This window comes from Trichechus manatus, unplaced genomic scaffold, assembly GCF_000243295.1.
Source record: "Trichechus manatus latirostris isolate Lorelei unplaced genomic scaffold, TriManLat1.0 scaffold00133, whole genome shotgun sequence".
Classification (NCBI taxonomy): domain Eukaryota; kingdom Metazoa; phylum Chordata; class Mammalia; order Sirenia; family Trichechidae; genus Trichechus; species Trichechus manatus.
Window position 1 is genome coordinate 2,142,009 of NW_004444069.1, and position 14,999 is coordinate 2,157,007.

At 56.1% G+C, this 14,999-nt stretch overlaps 1 protein-coding gene across 1 annotated transcript in view; it reads right to left on the bottom strand.

The window, feature by feature from the left end:
- Positions 1-3,629: 3,629 nt before the first annotated feature.
- Positions 3,630-14,999, bottom strand: part of ACOT7 (acyl-CoA thioesterase 7) — an 89,399-nt gene continuing 78,029 nt past the window's right edge. The window contains exon 8 of the mRNA XM_023739370.1: positions 3,630-4,013. Coding sequence (XP_023595138.1) covers positions 3,915-4,013 — 99 coding nt within the window. The 3' untranslated portion in view covers positions 3,630-3,914. The remainder of the gene's footprint in view (positions 4,014-14,999) is intronic.

A 14,999-nucleotide genomic window follows, 5' to 3' on the forward strand; every position in this document is an offset into this window, starting at 1 on the left:
CCCCGCCCCTCGGCGCCCCGCCCCGCCTGCCGCCCGGCCCGCTGTCCGCGCGTCTGTCTCTCCCGCACCCCTGCGACTCTGCGACCCCGCGCCCCTTCCCTGCCGCGGCCCCAACTCTGCGTGCAGCCTCCGATCCGCCTCGGGATGACCCAGGCCTGGAGCTCTAGGGGCTGGCAGGCCAGTGGGGCCTCGGATAGTAACGACAATCAGAACGTGGGGGTAGGGGCTCAGGGAGGCCTTCCCGGAGGAAGCCGTACCCAGGTGAGCCGTGAGTCGCGGGGTGGAGAGAGGACATTAAGGGCCTGAGGTCTTCTAGGAACTGGGAGTGGTTAGAGTCAGGGGTCAGGCAGAGGGAGATGTCCTCCAATGATATAAACTTCTCCTGGGGGGGTCTGCGGTCCAGCAGGGAATCAAGTGCATGGACCGCGGGCTGCAGGGTGGTGCCCCTCCCCAGTGGGCTCAAAAGTGTTCTCTCTGAAGCTGGGGGAGGCCTGGGTCTGCAGCCGCCCTGAACATACCCTCGCCCTCCCCCCCCAATTAGCACTCCTAGCTGCGGCAGTCACCTACAGATTGACCTTTTCAGTTGGTCCCATCTCGTGTGGGGTTTGGGGGGAATGGCCCTATCCTCTGGACAGCCCAAGTGATCCCTGGGAGCCGTAAGAGGGAGTGGTCTTTGCCATCTTGGACTCATGTCCAGATGAAGGATGGTGCCCCCTCTTCTGGGAAGCCCTTGACCACACTCACCTGGGCACTAGGCCCCTGAAGACCCTTCCGGGATGCCTGGGTGGCACAGTCCTCCCAGTGCAGTGGGGAGGTACCCACGAGTGGGAAACCTTGTGTCCAGAGTGGGGTGGACACCTGACCAAGATGAGATCCAAACCAACTGCAGCCAAGAGAGTGCTCGGTGCCTGCCCGGGCCAGGCAGGGCTGTCCTCTCCCCTCCAAAGCCCAGCTTCTGCGCCTGCTTAAACCATTTCCACACCCCAGGTCCCTGCGCAGTGGGAGTTAGAAGCAGCTTTAGGGGGCCCAAGGTGAGCGGTAGGGTCAGTCCTAAAGACAGAAGTAAAGGTGTTTGTGTGAAAGGACTCCACAAAAGCACATGGGCTGGTGAGCAGGGAGCCCGCGCCATGCTGCTGGCCGCGTGGCTTTTGGGGCAGTCAGGGCCCCGTGTGCATCACGGGCCCTCCCTGGGAGCAGGCCAGCTCCTGCCTGGTGGCCCTGGTTATAAGTGGGCTGAGGGCATAGGGTTGCTGGTGACCCAATGTGGCATTTCTAAGGCAAACTGCCTCTCACCGTGAGTCACAAGTGATTCAGCTGCCCTGGGCCATGTCAGGACTCTGCCCAGCTGGCAGAGGGCAGCCTGCACCAGGCCTGTGGCCCCCAGCTCCCTTCCACCAGAGGGCCTCATCTTGCTGCCTCTGCTGTGCCCCTGCCCATGCTGACTCAGAGAACCCACCCAGCGGTACTGTGGAAAAAAGTCCTGGCAATCTGTTTCCATTAAGACTGCAGCCAAGAAAACCCTATAGAGCACAGTTCTACTCTGTAACACATGGGGTCACCAAAAGTCAGAGTCGACTCAATGGGATCTTGATTTATTCAACACTGTCTGCCCCTTGGACTGCCCCCCATGGCTGTGTCCTGTGCCCCCTGCCCTGCTGTGGGGCCTGAGCCCCATATGGGAGGGCAGTGCCCTGGGAAGTGGGTTTTAGGGACCAAAGTCACGCTGATGAGTGGACCAACCCTCTGGTCCACACTGGCCCCATAAAACCTGCCTCCCAGCTCCCAAGCTGCCCAGGGCTGAACTAGGATTCTGATGCCAGGTCCACCATCCTGTGACTGAGGGCCTGTTGACACCTTGGGGACTGGCTCCCTGAGCTGGAGCCTCAGGGTACAGGCACCTTAGGGGTCAGCTTGGCTGGCTGGTGTCAGACTTAGGTTCAGGCACAGGGCTGGGCTTCTGCTCGCCCTGCAGGGAAGGCCTCTTCCCCACTTTGGGCCCAGGGGCACCAACAGGGACCTTTAGGAAATTGGAGGCGGGGAGTAGGAGGAGCTGGAAGGCTGAAGGTGCCTGAAGCCAGCCTTGGGGGGCTGAGGGGCAGGGTGGGGCCCTGTGGCCTCCTGTGGCCCAGCAGTTCCCTCCCCCTGCTCCCTGGCAGAAATATCCGTGTCGGCTGGGACTGGGGCCTGAGACAGATTCCAAAGGCTCTTGGCGGACTGTTTCTGCACATCTGGAGCCATGCGTTCTGGTTCCCCAGGGGCCCGAGGGAGCCCTGTGTGAGACTGCAGCTGACTCGTCTTCAGGTGGCAGGACAGATGTGTGGGCTGCTGACCAGCCTGAGTCTGGGACATTCTCCCAGCCGCCACCTCCCGGTGTGCCTGGTGGACAGGCCTTTCTCAGTTGGGGAGGGGGTGGATCCTGGCCCCTGCAGTGGCCTTGGCAGTTTATCTGTCCAGAGACTGCTGGACCAGATGCAAAGACACGTGGTAAAACACCCTCACACCACACACATGCACACACACACACATGCACACAATGACCGAGATGCACACACAAATGCCTTCATACCACACATTCACATATACACACAGTGACCCAGATGCACACACAAACGTCCTCACACCTCACACATGCACACACATATGCAAACGGTGACAGACGCAGATACCCTCACACATGCAGTGACACATATGTACATACCAATGCTACAGATGTCCTCACACTACACATGGAGACACATACACACATGCCCCTGACCCAGGTGCGCACACACTCAGACACCCTCATACCACACAATGCACATATGCACATACATATGCATGTAGTGACACAGATCAACACGCAAATACTGACACAGGCACCCCGCACCACACACAGGCACACAAACATGCAGTGACACACATGCACACACAAACACTGACACACACAGACACACACACTGACCCTCAGATCCCCACCCCTAGGCCATCCCAATCATCCCCACTGCCTGATGGTGGGCTGAGTGGGACAGCAGTGGTGGGAACAGTTTCCATCTCAGGCACAGGGGTCCCATCCAGCAGGACCCTGGCCTCTGGCTCCGCTGGCTGTGAGGGGGCTGGGGTCGCCAGGCTCTTAGTGGGCAGAGGGCTCAGGCTCCTAACACGCCTCTCATACAGACTGGCTGTCCCCCATTTACCAGGAGACTATGCAAGGCTCGGAGGCTGGCATCTGCAAAGCCAGGCAGCGGGGAAGTGGGGGGCGGGACTCCCCTGGCAGGTGGCCCCAGGGTCTACAACCTCCCCCGGGGCTTTGGCCGCCTTTGAAGTCCAGGTGGAAGGGGGCCCGCAGGGCCAAGAGGTGGAGACAGGGCCCGGGGGGATGGCACTCTCTAGCCAGCACGGTCATCAGCCAAACATGGGTCTGGGCTGCTGTGCCCAGGGTTCTCAGGTACAAGCAGATGCTGGCTCTGGAGAGGCATGGGAAGGTGTGGGGCCCACGGAGTGGGGGGCTGAGGCCACTGCAGAGAGAGGCGGAGCAGAGATGGCCATTGTCTGTCCTTTGTCTGGCCCCACGCGGAGCCCGAGCCCCCCATATCCGGGGCCCAGCGCGAGAGCAGCCCCCGGAGACCAAGGACCACACGAGATTTGTGGGCCCAGCCAAACAGCAGCTTTATTAATGGTGCTGGATTCTCACATACTTGACAATGACAGAAGATCTCCGGGGTCCCATGGAAGGCCCTGGGTGTGGGGACAACACTGTAGCATTTACACTGGAATTATATAAATAAGCTTTGGTGTATAGGTTTTTAGGACAGAGTAGAGGTTAATACTGCGTTACAAATACTTCACACGACACCAGCTCTCGATGAAAATTGGGTTTGTGGCTGAAGGGCAACTCCTAAGGGATCTGACGCTCTGGGTCTCCACCAGGCAGGCGTCTAGGCCTGGGGCTCCACCTGGCCCTGCCGCTTCGCCTTCATCTGCAGGTATCGCCCTTTGCCTTCCTCAAAGCGCTTCTTCTCATCCTCTGTCTCGGGCTGCAATGACATGCAGAAACCGTCTGGTTAGAAGTGAGACAAGTGACCCTTGACTGTGGGCTCTGGGGCCTGAGCCCACCTTGGAGAGCCGGCAGCCCCGCCCGGGGCACTCAACTGCCCACTCCACCTGGACAAACCGATCTGGGAGGGCTCAGAGGCCCCCCACCCCTCCTGACAGCCTGCCTGTGAGGGCCCAGAGAGCATAGAGCGGCTGAGTTCCAAGAGGGAACGCTGAGAAGGGAAGCCTGGAAGGGATCTGGCACGGTGGGCAAGGTAGCCGTAAATGACTGACTTGGCTGTGCCCACATCGCCTGTCTTGGCAGGTGGAATTCCACACCCAGTGTCTCTTTGGTAGTGAACTTCAGTTGAAAAACACACTTGATGAAGTGTGCATGTGGGAAGGCCTAAAGCTGGAGCTGGCGCGGGGGAGAGCAGCAGTCATCTGCATGGGGGACCCAGATGGAAATGGTGGCCATGGGCATGCCTGGTGGCTCAGCATGTCTCGGCGCACACTGTACCAGCAGGACGGTGCCTCCTCCATGGGCAGGGGGTGGCAATGTGGACCGTCATCACCCCCGCCTTTGCTGCTTCCTTCCTCTGAGCAACTTAAGATTTAACAAGTCCCCGTACTCAGGGCGAGTGTCTAGCTGACCAGCCCAGGTTTGACAGTTTGTGCTCAACTGCTAACCTAAAGGTTGGCAGTCTGAACCCACCCAGCGGTACTGTGGAAAAAATTCCTGGCAATCTGTTTCCATTAAGACTGCAGCCAAGAAAACCCCATGGAGCACAGTTCTACTCTGTAACACATGGGGTCACCAAGAGTCAGAGTCAACTCAACGGGAGTGAACAACGGTAGTCCTGGTTTATGCCTGTTGACCTGGCGGGATAATGAACAGTGCCCTCTTTTGCCCTCAGGAGTGGCCTGGTTTGGATGCTGAGTCACATGGCCCCAGGCAGATGCCATGGCGGCAGCATTAGGTGGTCATTTCCCAAGGCTGGGTCTGTCCCACGCGAAGTTCTCTCTGGCCTCACACAGCCTGGCACTCAGGTTTGATGGGCTGTGTCAACTCTCTGGGATGATACTTCGCAGGTGTCTATAAGCCAAGGAAATGGGGCAGGTGCCCTTCATCCACAATGACACCAAGCCCTGCAGCTATTTTTAGGCCAAAGTGTTTTCCAGACAAATGGTATATTGGCCAAAGAGGGAACAATCAGCCGGGAAGTAATGTCAGGTTAGACCACATGTTCCCTCCCCCCAGCCTCCTCTGAAATTGTGCTCTAAATGTCACCAGGTGTAAACTGTCAAACCTCGCCAGCTTGGAGCCAGTGGAACTTTCGGGTATTTAAGGAAATAGGCTTGGGCTCTTTACAGCTGGTCTGGTTCCTGTTTGAAGAGTCTCTGGTGCATGCAGGAAAAATGGTTGGCTTTTCCAAGGCTTTTTATTGAAGAATTCCCTCCTGCTGCTCCGGTTTCATCTCTGGCCGACCATTTAAATAAAATTTCTGAGGCTAAACAGCATTTGACTTGAAATAACCAATGGAAAATGAAATGCCTGTCTCCCTTTAGCTGGCAGTTCTAAGGTGGGAAGACCCTTGAGCTTCCTGGGGGCTGGAGGGCTGCCGCTGGTACCCCAGGAAGACATGGCCACATCCAGGGCCTCCTGCTGGGCATGGCCACAGGCTCTGTGAGGACCTGGCCACTCAAATGTCCACGGGCACCTGAACCACCTGGGGCCTTCAGGAGCACATTTGGGGTCAATAGACGTGGGGCCAGGGGCTGAGACCCATCACTTCCAACAAGTGCCCAGCTGTGGCGATGCTGCTGGTCTGGGGACCATACTTTGAGTAGAAGTTCCTACCCCCTCTTCACCCATCCCTGCACAAATGGAGACATCGAGAGTGGCCAAGAATGCAAGGCCAGCAGGCTACGACAGCGAGGGCCTCTTCCTCCCCTCCCCTCCGGAGCTTGCTGGGGTGTGGCAGGAGAAACCTCTGGCTCCCATTCTTAATGCTGCAGCCAAAGGCCACGTCTCAGCCAGAGGAGCAGCTGTGGCTGCTTCTTGGGGAAGGAGGGTCCTGCAGGTCTGTCGCAGGCACAGCAAGCCCTGTGGGACATGGGTGGGGTCTCAGGGCTGGGAGGCGGGGAGTCAGGGCCTGGCAGGTCTGGTGCGGGGTTTTGCTGTTTCTGGAGCAGCAGGGGCAGCTACACAGGGTTGGGAGCAGGAAAGCCAGAGAAGGGGAGGGGTGGGCAGGCTGGACTGTGCACTAAGGATCCACCAGCTCTAAAAGCCAGGCCCCTCTGTTCGGGTTCTGGAGCTGGCCCTCCCTTTAGCTGGTGGTGTATCTGCCTCCCAGGGAAAGGAGGGATAGAAGGCAAGAGGCTTGGAAAGGAAAAGACCTTCTCAAAGGCAAGGGCCTAGGTTGGCCTGGGGAAGGCCGCCAGTCTGGAGGGGGTCAACCGCCACGCCCTCAGCTGGCCCGTGGAGGTCAGCACTGCCTAACAGGAGCAGGAGACTTTCTGTCTCTCCCTCCCGTGTTCCTGGAAGTGTGCAGACATGGGGTGCTGGTTAGGAACTTGAGTCACCAGTTAAGTGCTCTCGGGGCTAAAAGGAGAGGTGGTAAGTGGCTCTGGGAAGCTGATGCCGTGAGCTTCAGAGCTGCCATCAGGGTGCCCTGGCATGGCCCACCCAAGACCTGGCCCTGGGGAGAGGCTGCTCACTGGGGCTGTGAGCCAGCAGCTCAGTCAGGGGTCTCCATTTGTGGAGGGGCCAGGAGACACTGGGGGAGTGGCCCTGCCCTCTACATCTGTCTGTCTGTCTGCAGACCCCTCTGGGCTGCCCACACTGAGTGCCCATTACTGCTCCATTCCAAGCCTGCAGCAGGATGAGGCTGAGCACCGCTTCCCTGTGGGTCTGGCTCCCGTCTGAAGAGTCTTCAAACGCTCCTTGCAGACAGACAGGAGCAGGGTCTCTGCAACCTCTGCAGCTCCCCTGGCCTCTGTTTCCCCAACAACAGAAGTGGATGAGGCTCCCTGGCCACCTCCTTCTTAAGGGTCTGTGGCCAAATATATTTGGGAAACTGCATGCAAATAGCCTCCTCACAATCAACTAGGCTGGTGGGAACAGAGGTTCTGAGAACCTGGAGTACATAAATCTGTGTAGTGTAACTGGGTTGAATCCAGCTTTTCCCAAAGTGGCCTGGCCAGGGACCCCTTACCCTAAAGAACACCCCCCACCCCCTACTGGGGTTTGCTGGGTGAGAAGAGCTGCCTGCGTCTCTTGCCATAAGCTTTCTGCATGCACTCTTCAAGCTGCCAGGCAGCCCCAGGGATGCTGGACAGGACACTAGCCATTCTTGAGAAGCTTGTCTGTATTCTGCCTGGCTTTCAGAATTGGCTGCTTCCCACATAGGCCAGCGAGCATGGCCAGAGCCCAGCTGGCCCACCTCAGGGCCCTGCCATGCTGCACGCCTGTCCTGGAGCAACCTCCTCGTTCTGCCCGAAGTCAACCCGGCCACCCCTCCGGGGTCCAGGGCCTGGTGTGAATCCTGGCTCCAGTTGGACTAGTTGTATGCTTGCGCCTGACTCCTTTACATGCCTCTTCTGTAAAATGGGCCAATAGTCACCTTGTGGGGTTGTCATAATGACCACATCCCTCCCAACTTCCCCTGTCAACATCAGTCATTAAAAAACACAGAAGGCAAAAGAAGCCAGTCATAATACATGTCCAATTGCCTCCATGAACAACTGCCTCCTTTCCCATGAGACCAGAAGAACTGGATGGTGCCCGGCCACCATTACTTAACATTTAGATCAAGGATTCTACAGAAGAATCCTGATCAAAAGGGGGAAAATAAGGAACAGAATTTCAAATTCTCATGGAATCCAGACTTTCTGGAGCCATTGAGGTTAGATGACCCATGAAACTATTACCCTGAGGAAATCTTTAAACCTTGAACTGAAACCATCCCCTGAAGCCATCTTTGAACCAAATAATAGTTGAGCCTCATTAGAAAAGAATGTCTGCATTAAGCATTACACTCTTTGAAAGAATTATCTATATGTGATCAAATTGACAGCAGCAACTCGAAAAGGTAGATGAGAAGCTTAGGGGGCACTGAGTTTGTGTTAATGATGATGAAATAATTTTGAAGATTGTTGAAAAAGGTGGCATAACTTGAAGAATATAACCAATGTCACTGAATTGTGAATGCAGAAATTGTTGAAGTGGTGTATGTTTTGTTTCATATATTTTCACCCAAAAGAAAAAAGCCAGTCACAAAGGGCCATGTATTGTAGGATTCTATTGATATGAAATGTCCCAAATAGACAAATCCATAGCACCTAAGTGGCCCAGCTTTCTCCACATTTACACAGAAAACTCCCAGATTTCCTGCGAGCAAAGATGCTGATGCAAAAGCCATAGTGGAAACGGGCTGGCAGCCCCTAGTCCCCTGACTTTACTGATGCAGGCTGTGGGCAGTGCTGGGACCCATGTCTAAGGGGGCCCAGGAGCGATTTTAACCCCCCGGGTGTGCTTAGAGCTATTTCAGGACAGTACTGGCAGCTTTCTGGTCCAGTCCACAGGCATGTGCTGGGGCCAGACCACTCGCACGCAGCCCAGCCCTGCCCACGCCGAGAGCTGAGAGCCACCGTGACCTCCTCTCCACCACGTCCCCTGACAGTGGATCTCATGGGTGCTGATGGCGACAGGCCTCTGTGTTTCTAATGACCTGATGCAGAGGTTGAACTGGGCCTCTGTTAAAACCTGGATGTGAGACTTGAGAAGGACAAAGACGTGCCCTGGGCTTCTCGCTGCTGGCCCAGGTTGCCATGCCAATGCTTATGACCACATGGCCAGCAGCCAGGGTATCCCAGATTTCCAACGGGAGCAAGATGTCAACACTTCCACTACATTTAGGGAAGTCCAACATTAGGGCTGTCACCCCTATACTTTCCCCAAGCACATGGGGAATCCTCAGCGTTTGGGGTGAGGGGTGGGGAGAGGAGAGGGATGTTCATAGGGGAGTACTAGTGTCTAGAAAAGGGGGCAGTGGTGGTTCAGTGGTAGAGTTCTCGCCTTCCATGTGAGAGACCCGGGTTCAATTCCCGATCAATGCACCTCATGCACAGATACCACCCATCTGTCAGCGAAGGCTTGCGTGTTGCTATGATGCTGAACAGGTTTCAGCAGAGGTTCCAGATTAAGATGGACTACGAAGAAAGGCCTGGGGATCTACTTCTGAATATTGGCCAATGAAAACCCTGTGGATCACATCGGTCCAATCTGCAACTGATCACAGGGACGGCACAAGACTGGGCAGTGTACTGTTCCGTTGTACATGGGTCTCCATGAGTCAGATGCCAATTTGATGGCAGCTAACAACGACAACAACACTATCTGGGAGCTGGTGTGGAACATGTGCTTCACTTGAGACACGGAGGTGGGCCCTTACGGGGTCACGAAGAGGGGCGAGCGAGGCAGAGGGTGCGAGTGCAGGGTGGGTGCTGAAAGTGCGGCCTCCTCACCTGCTGCATCCTAGGTGCCTTGCTGCCTGCCCGTCCCCACCCTGTCCCACGCGTGCAGCTGTAGCAATCCACTTTAGCAGAGCCTCCTGAGCCCCTCCAGCCCTGGTCAGGCCTCAAGCCCCTGCCTGACACCAGATCTCCTCACACGGTCACCGCTGCTCCCTTCCTCACAGCCCCACAGGCTGTTCGGTTTTCCAGAATTGTGAGTCTACAGCTCCAGATCCTTCTCTCACTAGCTCAGTCAGCACGTGGCCTAGGGAGGCACAGGCTGGAGTGCCGGTCATTCATGCTTACGCTGCTGGCACAACATAGTAAATCCTTGGTGGTCAACTCGGGCAGGGGAGAAGCCAGAGTCCAGCACTGGGCCTCAAGACTGCCCCATGTGTATCTCCTCCAATGTTTCATGTTCCGCAGCTAACACATCCACCAGGCTCTGCCCTAAGACAAAGCCAGGGACCGCTGATGGAGGGTGTACAGGCAGCCGGCAGGAGATGGGCCAAGACATTAGTGAGGGTGGGTGAAGGAGCCCGCTGGGGCCTTGTCTCTCTTCTCCTGTCTCTGTGACAGTGGCAGTGTAGAATGTTCCAGGCTCGGAGCAGTATTTTGCCTCTTGAGCCTCCACATCACCGCCTTGAGCACCCACCCTGCGTGTGCTGTTGTACAGGTGCTGCCGGGCCTTCCTCACCCAGTTGTCCTGGGGGTCCAGTCAGCAGAAGTTTAGGAGAAAGACAGTTGAGGGCAGAGGGGTCCCAGGCAGCCAAGGTCCTGTGCTCGCCCCCTCAGGGAAACTAACAAAACAGATGGGGCAGGTCTGAGTCTCCCCCGCCATGTGGAGCAGTCCCTGCCTCGGGTGCGGTGGGCATCCTGCTTCCCGAGCCCTGAGCCCCATCAACAGCTCCCTGTTGAGTGACTAAGAGGGGCCACTTCCTGCTGGGTGTGGAGCAAACGGAGCAAGACAGCTGGCTCCCAGGCACACTGCCCCCACTCACGACCCATCTGCAGCCTCTTCCAGCCTGACGCCCTCCATCCACAAAGTAAATAAATACAGAGGTTGCTGGCTGTTGCTGTTTTTAATGGAGGGCTGGGGGTGGAGGGGAAGGAAAAGCTCCTCTGAGGGAAACCAGAGGCTTTCAAGTGTGGAAGATGCTGGTAGGGAGAAGGGCTTGGGCCGTGGGTCCCCCTGCACCCCATGTGCATCCAGAGAGGGCAGAGCGGTGACTGTGAGGGGGCTGCAGCAGCTCAGTGAGCAGAGCCCCATGTCCAGCGGGCCCAAGAGGCCCTGATGGTGGCAGGGACAGTGCAAGGGGGGTGAGGAGCACAGACACTGGAGTCTCGCGGGCCTGACTGTGTGGCCCGGGCGCCCGCTCACCTTCCCAGGGTCAGGTTCTGTAAAGTAGGAACTCAAGGAAGAGATGCAGCGAAGTGCTTTCTGTGTGCCCACACTCTTTGTGCACAGCAATTACATCGTGTATGTTTCTGTGGCCTGATCCTGTCATGGCTGCAAACTCCCTCAGTGACGGGTGCACTCCTGGGTGCTGGCATCTGCTCTGAGGTCATTCTAAGGCAGCAGGGGCTTGGACCCACACCCTTGTCACGAGCTCTTCCCACAGGGTACAGGTGAAAGGAGGGTCCTAGGGCAGCTCCTCTCTGCTCCTTTGGAAGCTGGCGCCTGGTGCTGAGTGCTGAGCCCCTTGCCCCATCTGCAGCCCTGTCGGATGCCTGGGCCTCCAATCCCTCTAGTCCTCCCCTGCTGGTTCTTCTTCCTGCCAGCAGCGTCTTCTGGGCTCTCTTCCCATGGGGTGGGGGCAGCCTGGGCTTTCAGAGCCTGGCACTGTGAACCAAATGTTTTCCACTCTTCATTTTCTGTGCTTCGAGCTTGGCATGGAGGGCAGTGACTAAGTTCCCCTCTCGGGGAAATCAATAGCTTGTCCTTTTTGTAATTACTGAAGGTCTAGTGCAAAGAGGGTTCCAGGGGTGAGAGAACAACCTCCTGTGGGCCTGAGGACACAGACCGGCTCAGGCAGGAGCCGCGTGGTGCCCTCTCCCGTGTTCACAATGGGAAGCAGGAGAGGGCTCGGGACAATGACAAAGGTAGTCAGAACATCTTCTGTGACCAGGCCACCTGGCATGACCTGGTGGGGGCCGTGTGCATGGATAAGGGGCCTCCCTGCCAGGAGAAGGCAGGCTCCCGCATCTGGGACCCGTTGTGTCCCCAGAGCCCAGGTCCACCTGAGGACCCTATCTGGTAGGGCTGGGTCAGGCACTGGTGACGCCTGCTCCAAGGAGGCAGAGCCAGGGCAAGTGGTTGCAGCGCTTCCCCGCCCCCGCTCCCTTAGGCTGCAGGCCCAGATTAATTAACTCTGCTGCTGTGCCTACAGACACCGGGGCGAACCTTGGCGGCCTCCACCGGGAAGCAGCCTAAAGTCTTAAATGACGAGATCGTTGCCAGGGGCTGCCCCCAACCCGGAAGCACCAGCTTGGCCCCCGAAATAACTGCCCCTGTGTGCGGCCATGAAATCTCCCTACATTAAGGCCAGAGGGAGGCTGCCGGAAGCAGCGGGGAGGCCACGTGCTCTCAGGGAAAGGCAGCAAAGGGTGAAGGTCCCCTTCAGAAAAGAGAACCAGGACTCCGTCCCACAACTGGGCCCCTGGTAGCTTCCTGCAGAGGTGTGAGGCACATAGCACCGATCCTTGAGCCGGACATTAACAATGAAGGCCACAGCCACTGTCTGCCGAGGTCCAGCTGGGGCCACAAGCCACATGTGCGTTCACACTCGAGCCTGGTGGGAACGGGGACTCTGAGCCTCACATGCTCACTCTGCCCCCAAGAGTTCTTTCCAGGCTCTGTTCTGGCCTGGGACACAGCAGGGGCCCACTCAGCAGGCATATGTCCAACGAACAAACAAGTGATCAAACAAATGAAGATCGAAACGAGAAAGCCTTAATTCCACGCTGGGGTGGTCTACATTAAAGATTCAAAACTGGAGGTTATGCTCAACGAGCCCACGTTCAAGCATCATCTGTCCCCAGCCACCTCCAGAGGGCTCAGCCTGCCCAGGGACTCACAGGGGCCTGCAAAGGTGACAAAGGCAGGACCAAGGGCGTCTAGCACACCCAGACTCGGAAACCCCCCCCCCAAGAGGCCAGTGCACCTCTTTTTCTGCTGGGAGTGCAGCATGCTTTGCTCTGGTTCCATGTATGTGCACGTGCCTGTGGGTGGTGGTGGTAAGGGGGCCCTTCTGCGCCCCTCTACTACTGTGGGGGTGCCAGGGTCTGTTTCTTTCCTGCATCTTTGAGCACAGTTTGGAGGTGTCCTTGACCTCAGAGGGCTTTTGTCAGGTGCCCCAGGCCAATGTGTGGAGAGACTCCAAGCCACCAAGGAACAGCCTTGGTTCCTATGTGCCTGGGGCGGCCTTTACTCCACCCCAGGAAACACTACACATGAGCTGATCCTGCTAGAAAACTCTCTCTGGGCCCAGCCGACCCTTCCCAGCATCTCTCCCCTGACCCCCAATCCACCTCCTGAGGCAGCACTGGCCCCGCTCTCCTTTGATCTGTCTGGAATGTCACCCTTTCCTGACCACCGCCCTTTCCTTGTACAGCTGTCTTGCCACCTGGTGAGCAGCCCTGAGGGGTGCCATCCTCGAGCGTCCTCTCTCCGTGGCCAGCGCCTCTCCTGGGCCATGAGCAGAGGAGACAGACAGGCCTCAGGACTCCACCCTACACTCTGCTGTGCCCAATGGGGCAGGGCACTGGGTAGAACCCCCCATAAACCTCCATGGAGGAAAGGAACATGAGCAGCTTGGCGTGCCCTCCCTGCACTGGCTTGGCCACGGAGGCTTCCAAAGCGCTGTCTACTAGCATGGCTTTAATTGCAGGAGGAGCCAAGTTTGCAAACAGTGGTCTTTGTCTGTCACCTGCCTGCACTGGCCTGGCCCCTTGCAAAGGGTAAGAATGGGAGGAAAGCAGATTCCAGAAGAGCGGAGCAGCCTCCAGAAGAAATTCTGTGTTGTGGTTAAGCCTAGCTGCTTCCCCATGAGAGCTTGCCCCCCTATACTTTTCATGTAATGTAGAAATCAAAAGAGCAATAAGTCGTCTTGACTTGAAAACTACAGCAAGAAAGCAGTAAGAAGCTGATATTCTGTGCACAGAAGCTACTAGCATTTTAAGAAGAAATAGCACACCATTGGTGAAATGGGCCATCTCGTTTGAGAACTGGCCACGGAACAGGCTGACTGGGTGGTCTCCAAAGCACTGAGGCTGTTCAAGCAAAGAGGAGGCAGGTATGTGGCTGTCTGGGGCATGGGGAGTGCCCTGGGGCTGCCGTCACAAAAACCTACAAACCTGGTTATTTTAGTTATCTAATGCTGCTATAACAGAAATACCATAAATGATGGCGTTGACAAACAGAAATTTATGTTCTCACAGTTTAGGAGGCTAGAAGTCCGAATTCAGCGTGCCAGCTCTAGGGGAAGGCTTTCTCTCTCTGTCGGCTCTGGAGGAAGGTCCTTGTCTCTTTGAGCTTCTGCTGCTTCTCCTCCTGGGCAATCTTCGGGTGGCTAGGCATCTCTCTTTCCCCATCTCTGCTTCTTGCTTGCTTGTTTAATTTCTTTTATATCTCAAAAGAGATTGATTTAAGACACATCCTACACTATTCCTGTCTCATTAACATAACAAAGACAACCCATTCCCAAATGGGATTATAACCACAGGCATAGAAGTTAGGATTTACAATACATATTTTGGGGGGACATAATTCAATTCATAACACGGGCAGCTAAAACAACAGAAATGTATTCTCTTACAGTTCTGGAGGCCAGAATTCCGAAATCAAGGTGTCAACAGGACCACACTCCCTCTGAAGGCTCTAACGGAGAATCCTTCCTTGTTTCTCCCAGCTTCTGGTGGCCCCAGGCATTCCTTGGCTTGTGGAAGCATCACTCTAGTCTCTGTCTCCATCTCCACATGGGTGTCACATGGCTTTCTCCTGTGTCTGTCTGTGTTTTTTCCTCTTCTGTCTCTTATAAGGACACTTCTCACTGGATTTAGGAGATCCCAGGTGGTGTAAATGGTTAACGCACTCAGCTGCTAACCAAAAGGTTGGTGGTTTGAGTTCACCCAGAGGCACCTCGGAAGAAAGGCCTGGCAATCTACTTCCAAAAAATCAGCCACTGAACACCCTATGCAGCACAGCTCTACGTTGATACACATGGGGTTGCCAGGAGTCAGAATCAATTTGATGGCAACTGGTCATTGGATTTAGGGGCCATCCTAATTCAGGATGGTCTCATCTCAGATCCTTACCTTAATTACATCTGCAAAGACCCTTATTCCAAATAGGGTCACATTCTGAGGTTCCTGATGGACATATCTTTTTTGAGGGCCATTGTTGGAATAAGAGTCTGAGCTCAAGGCAGAGCAAGAGAGAGCCCAGGCTGGTGCGGAGGGCTGCATCCTCT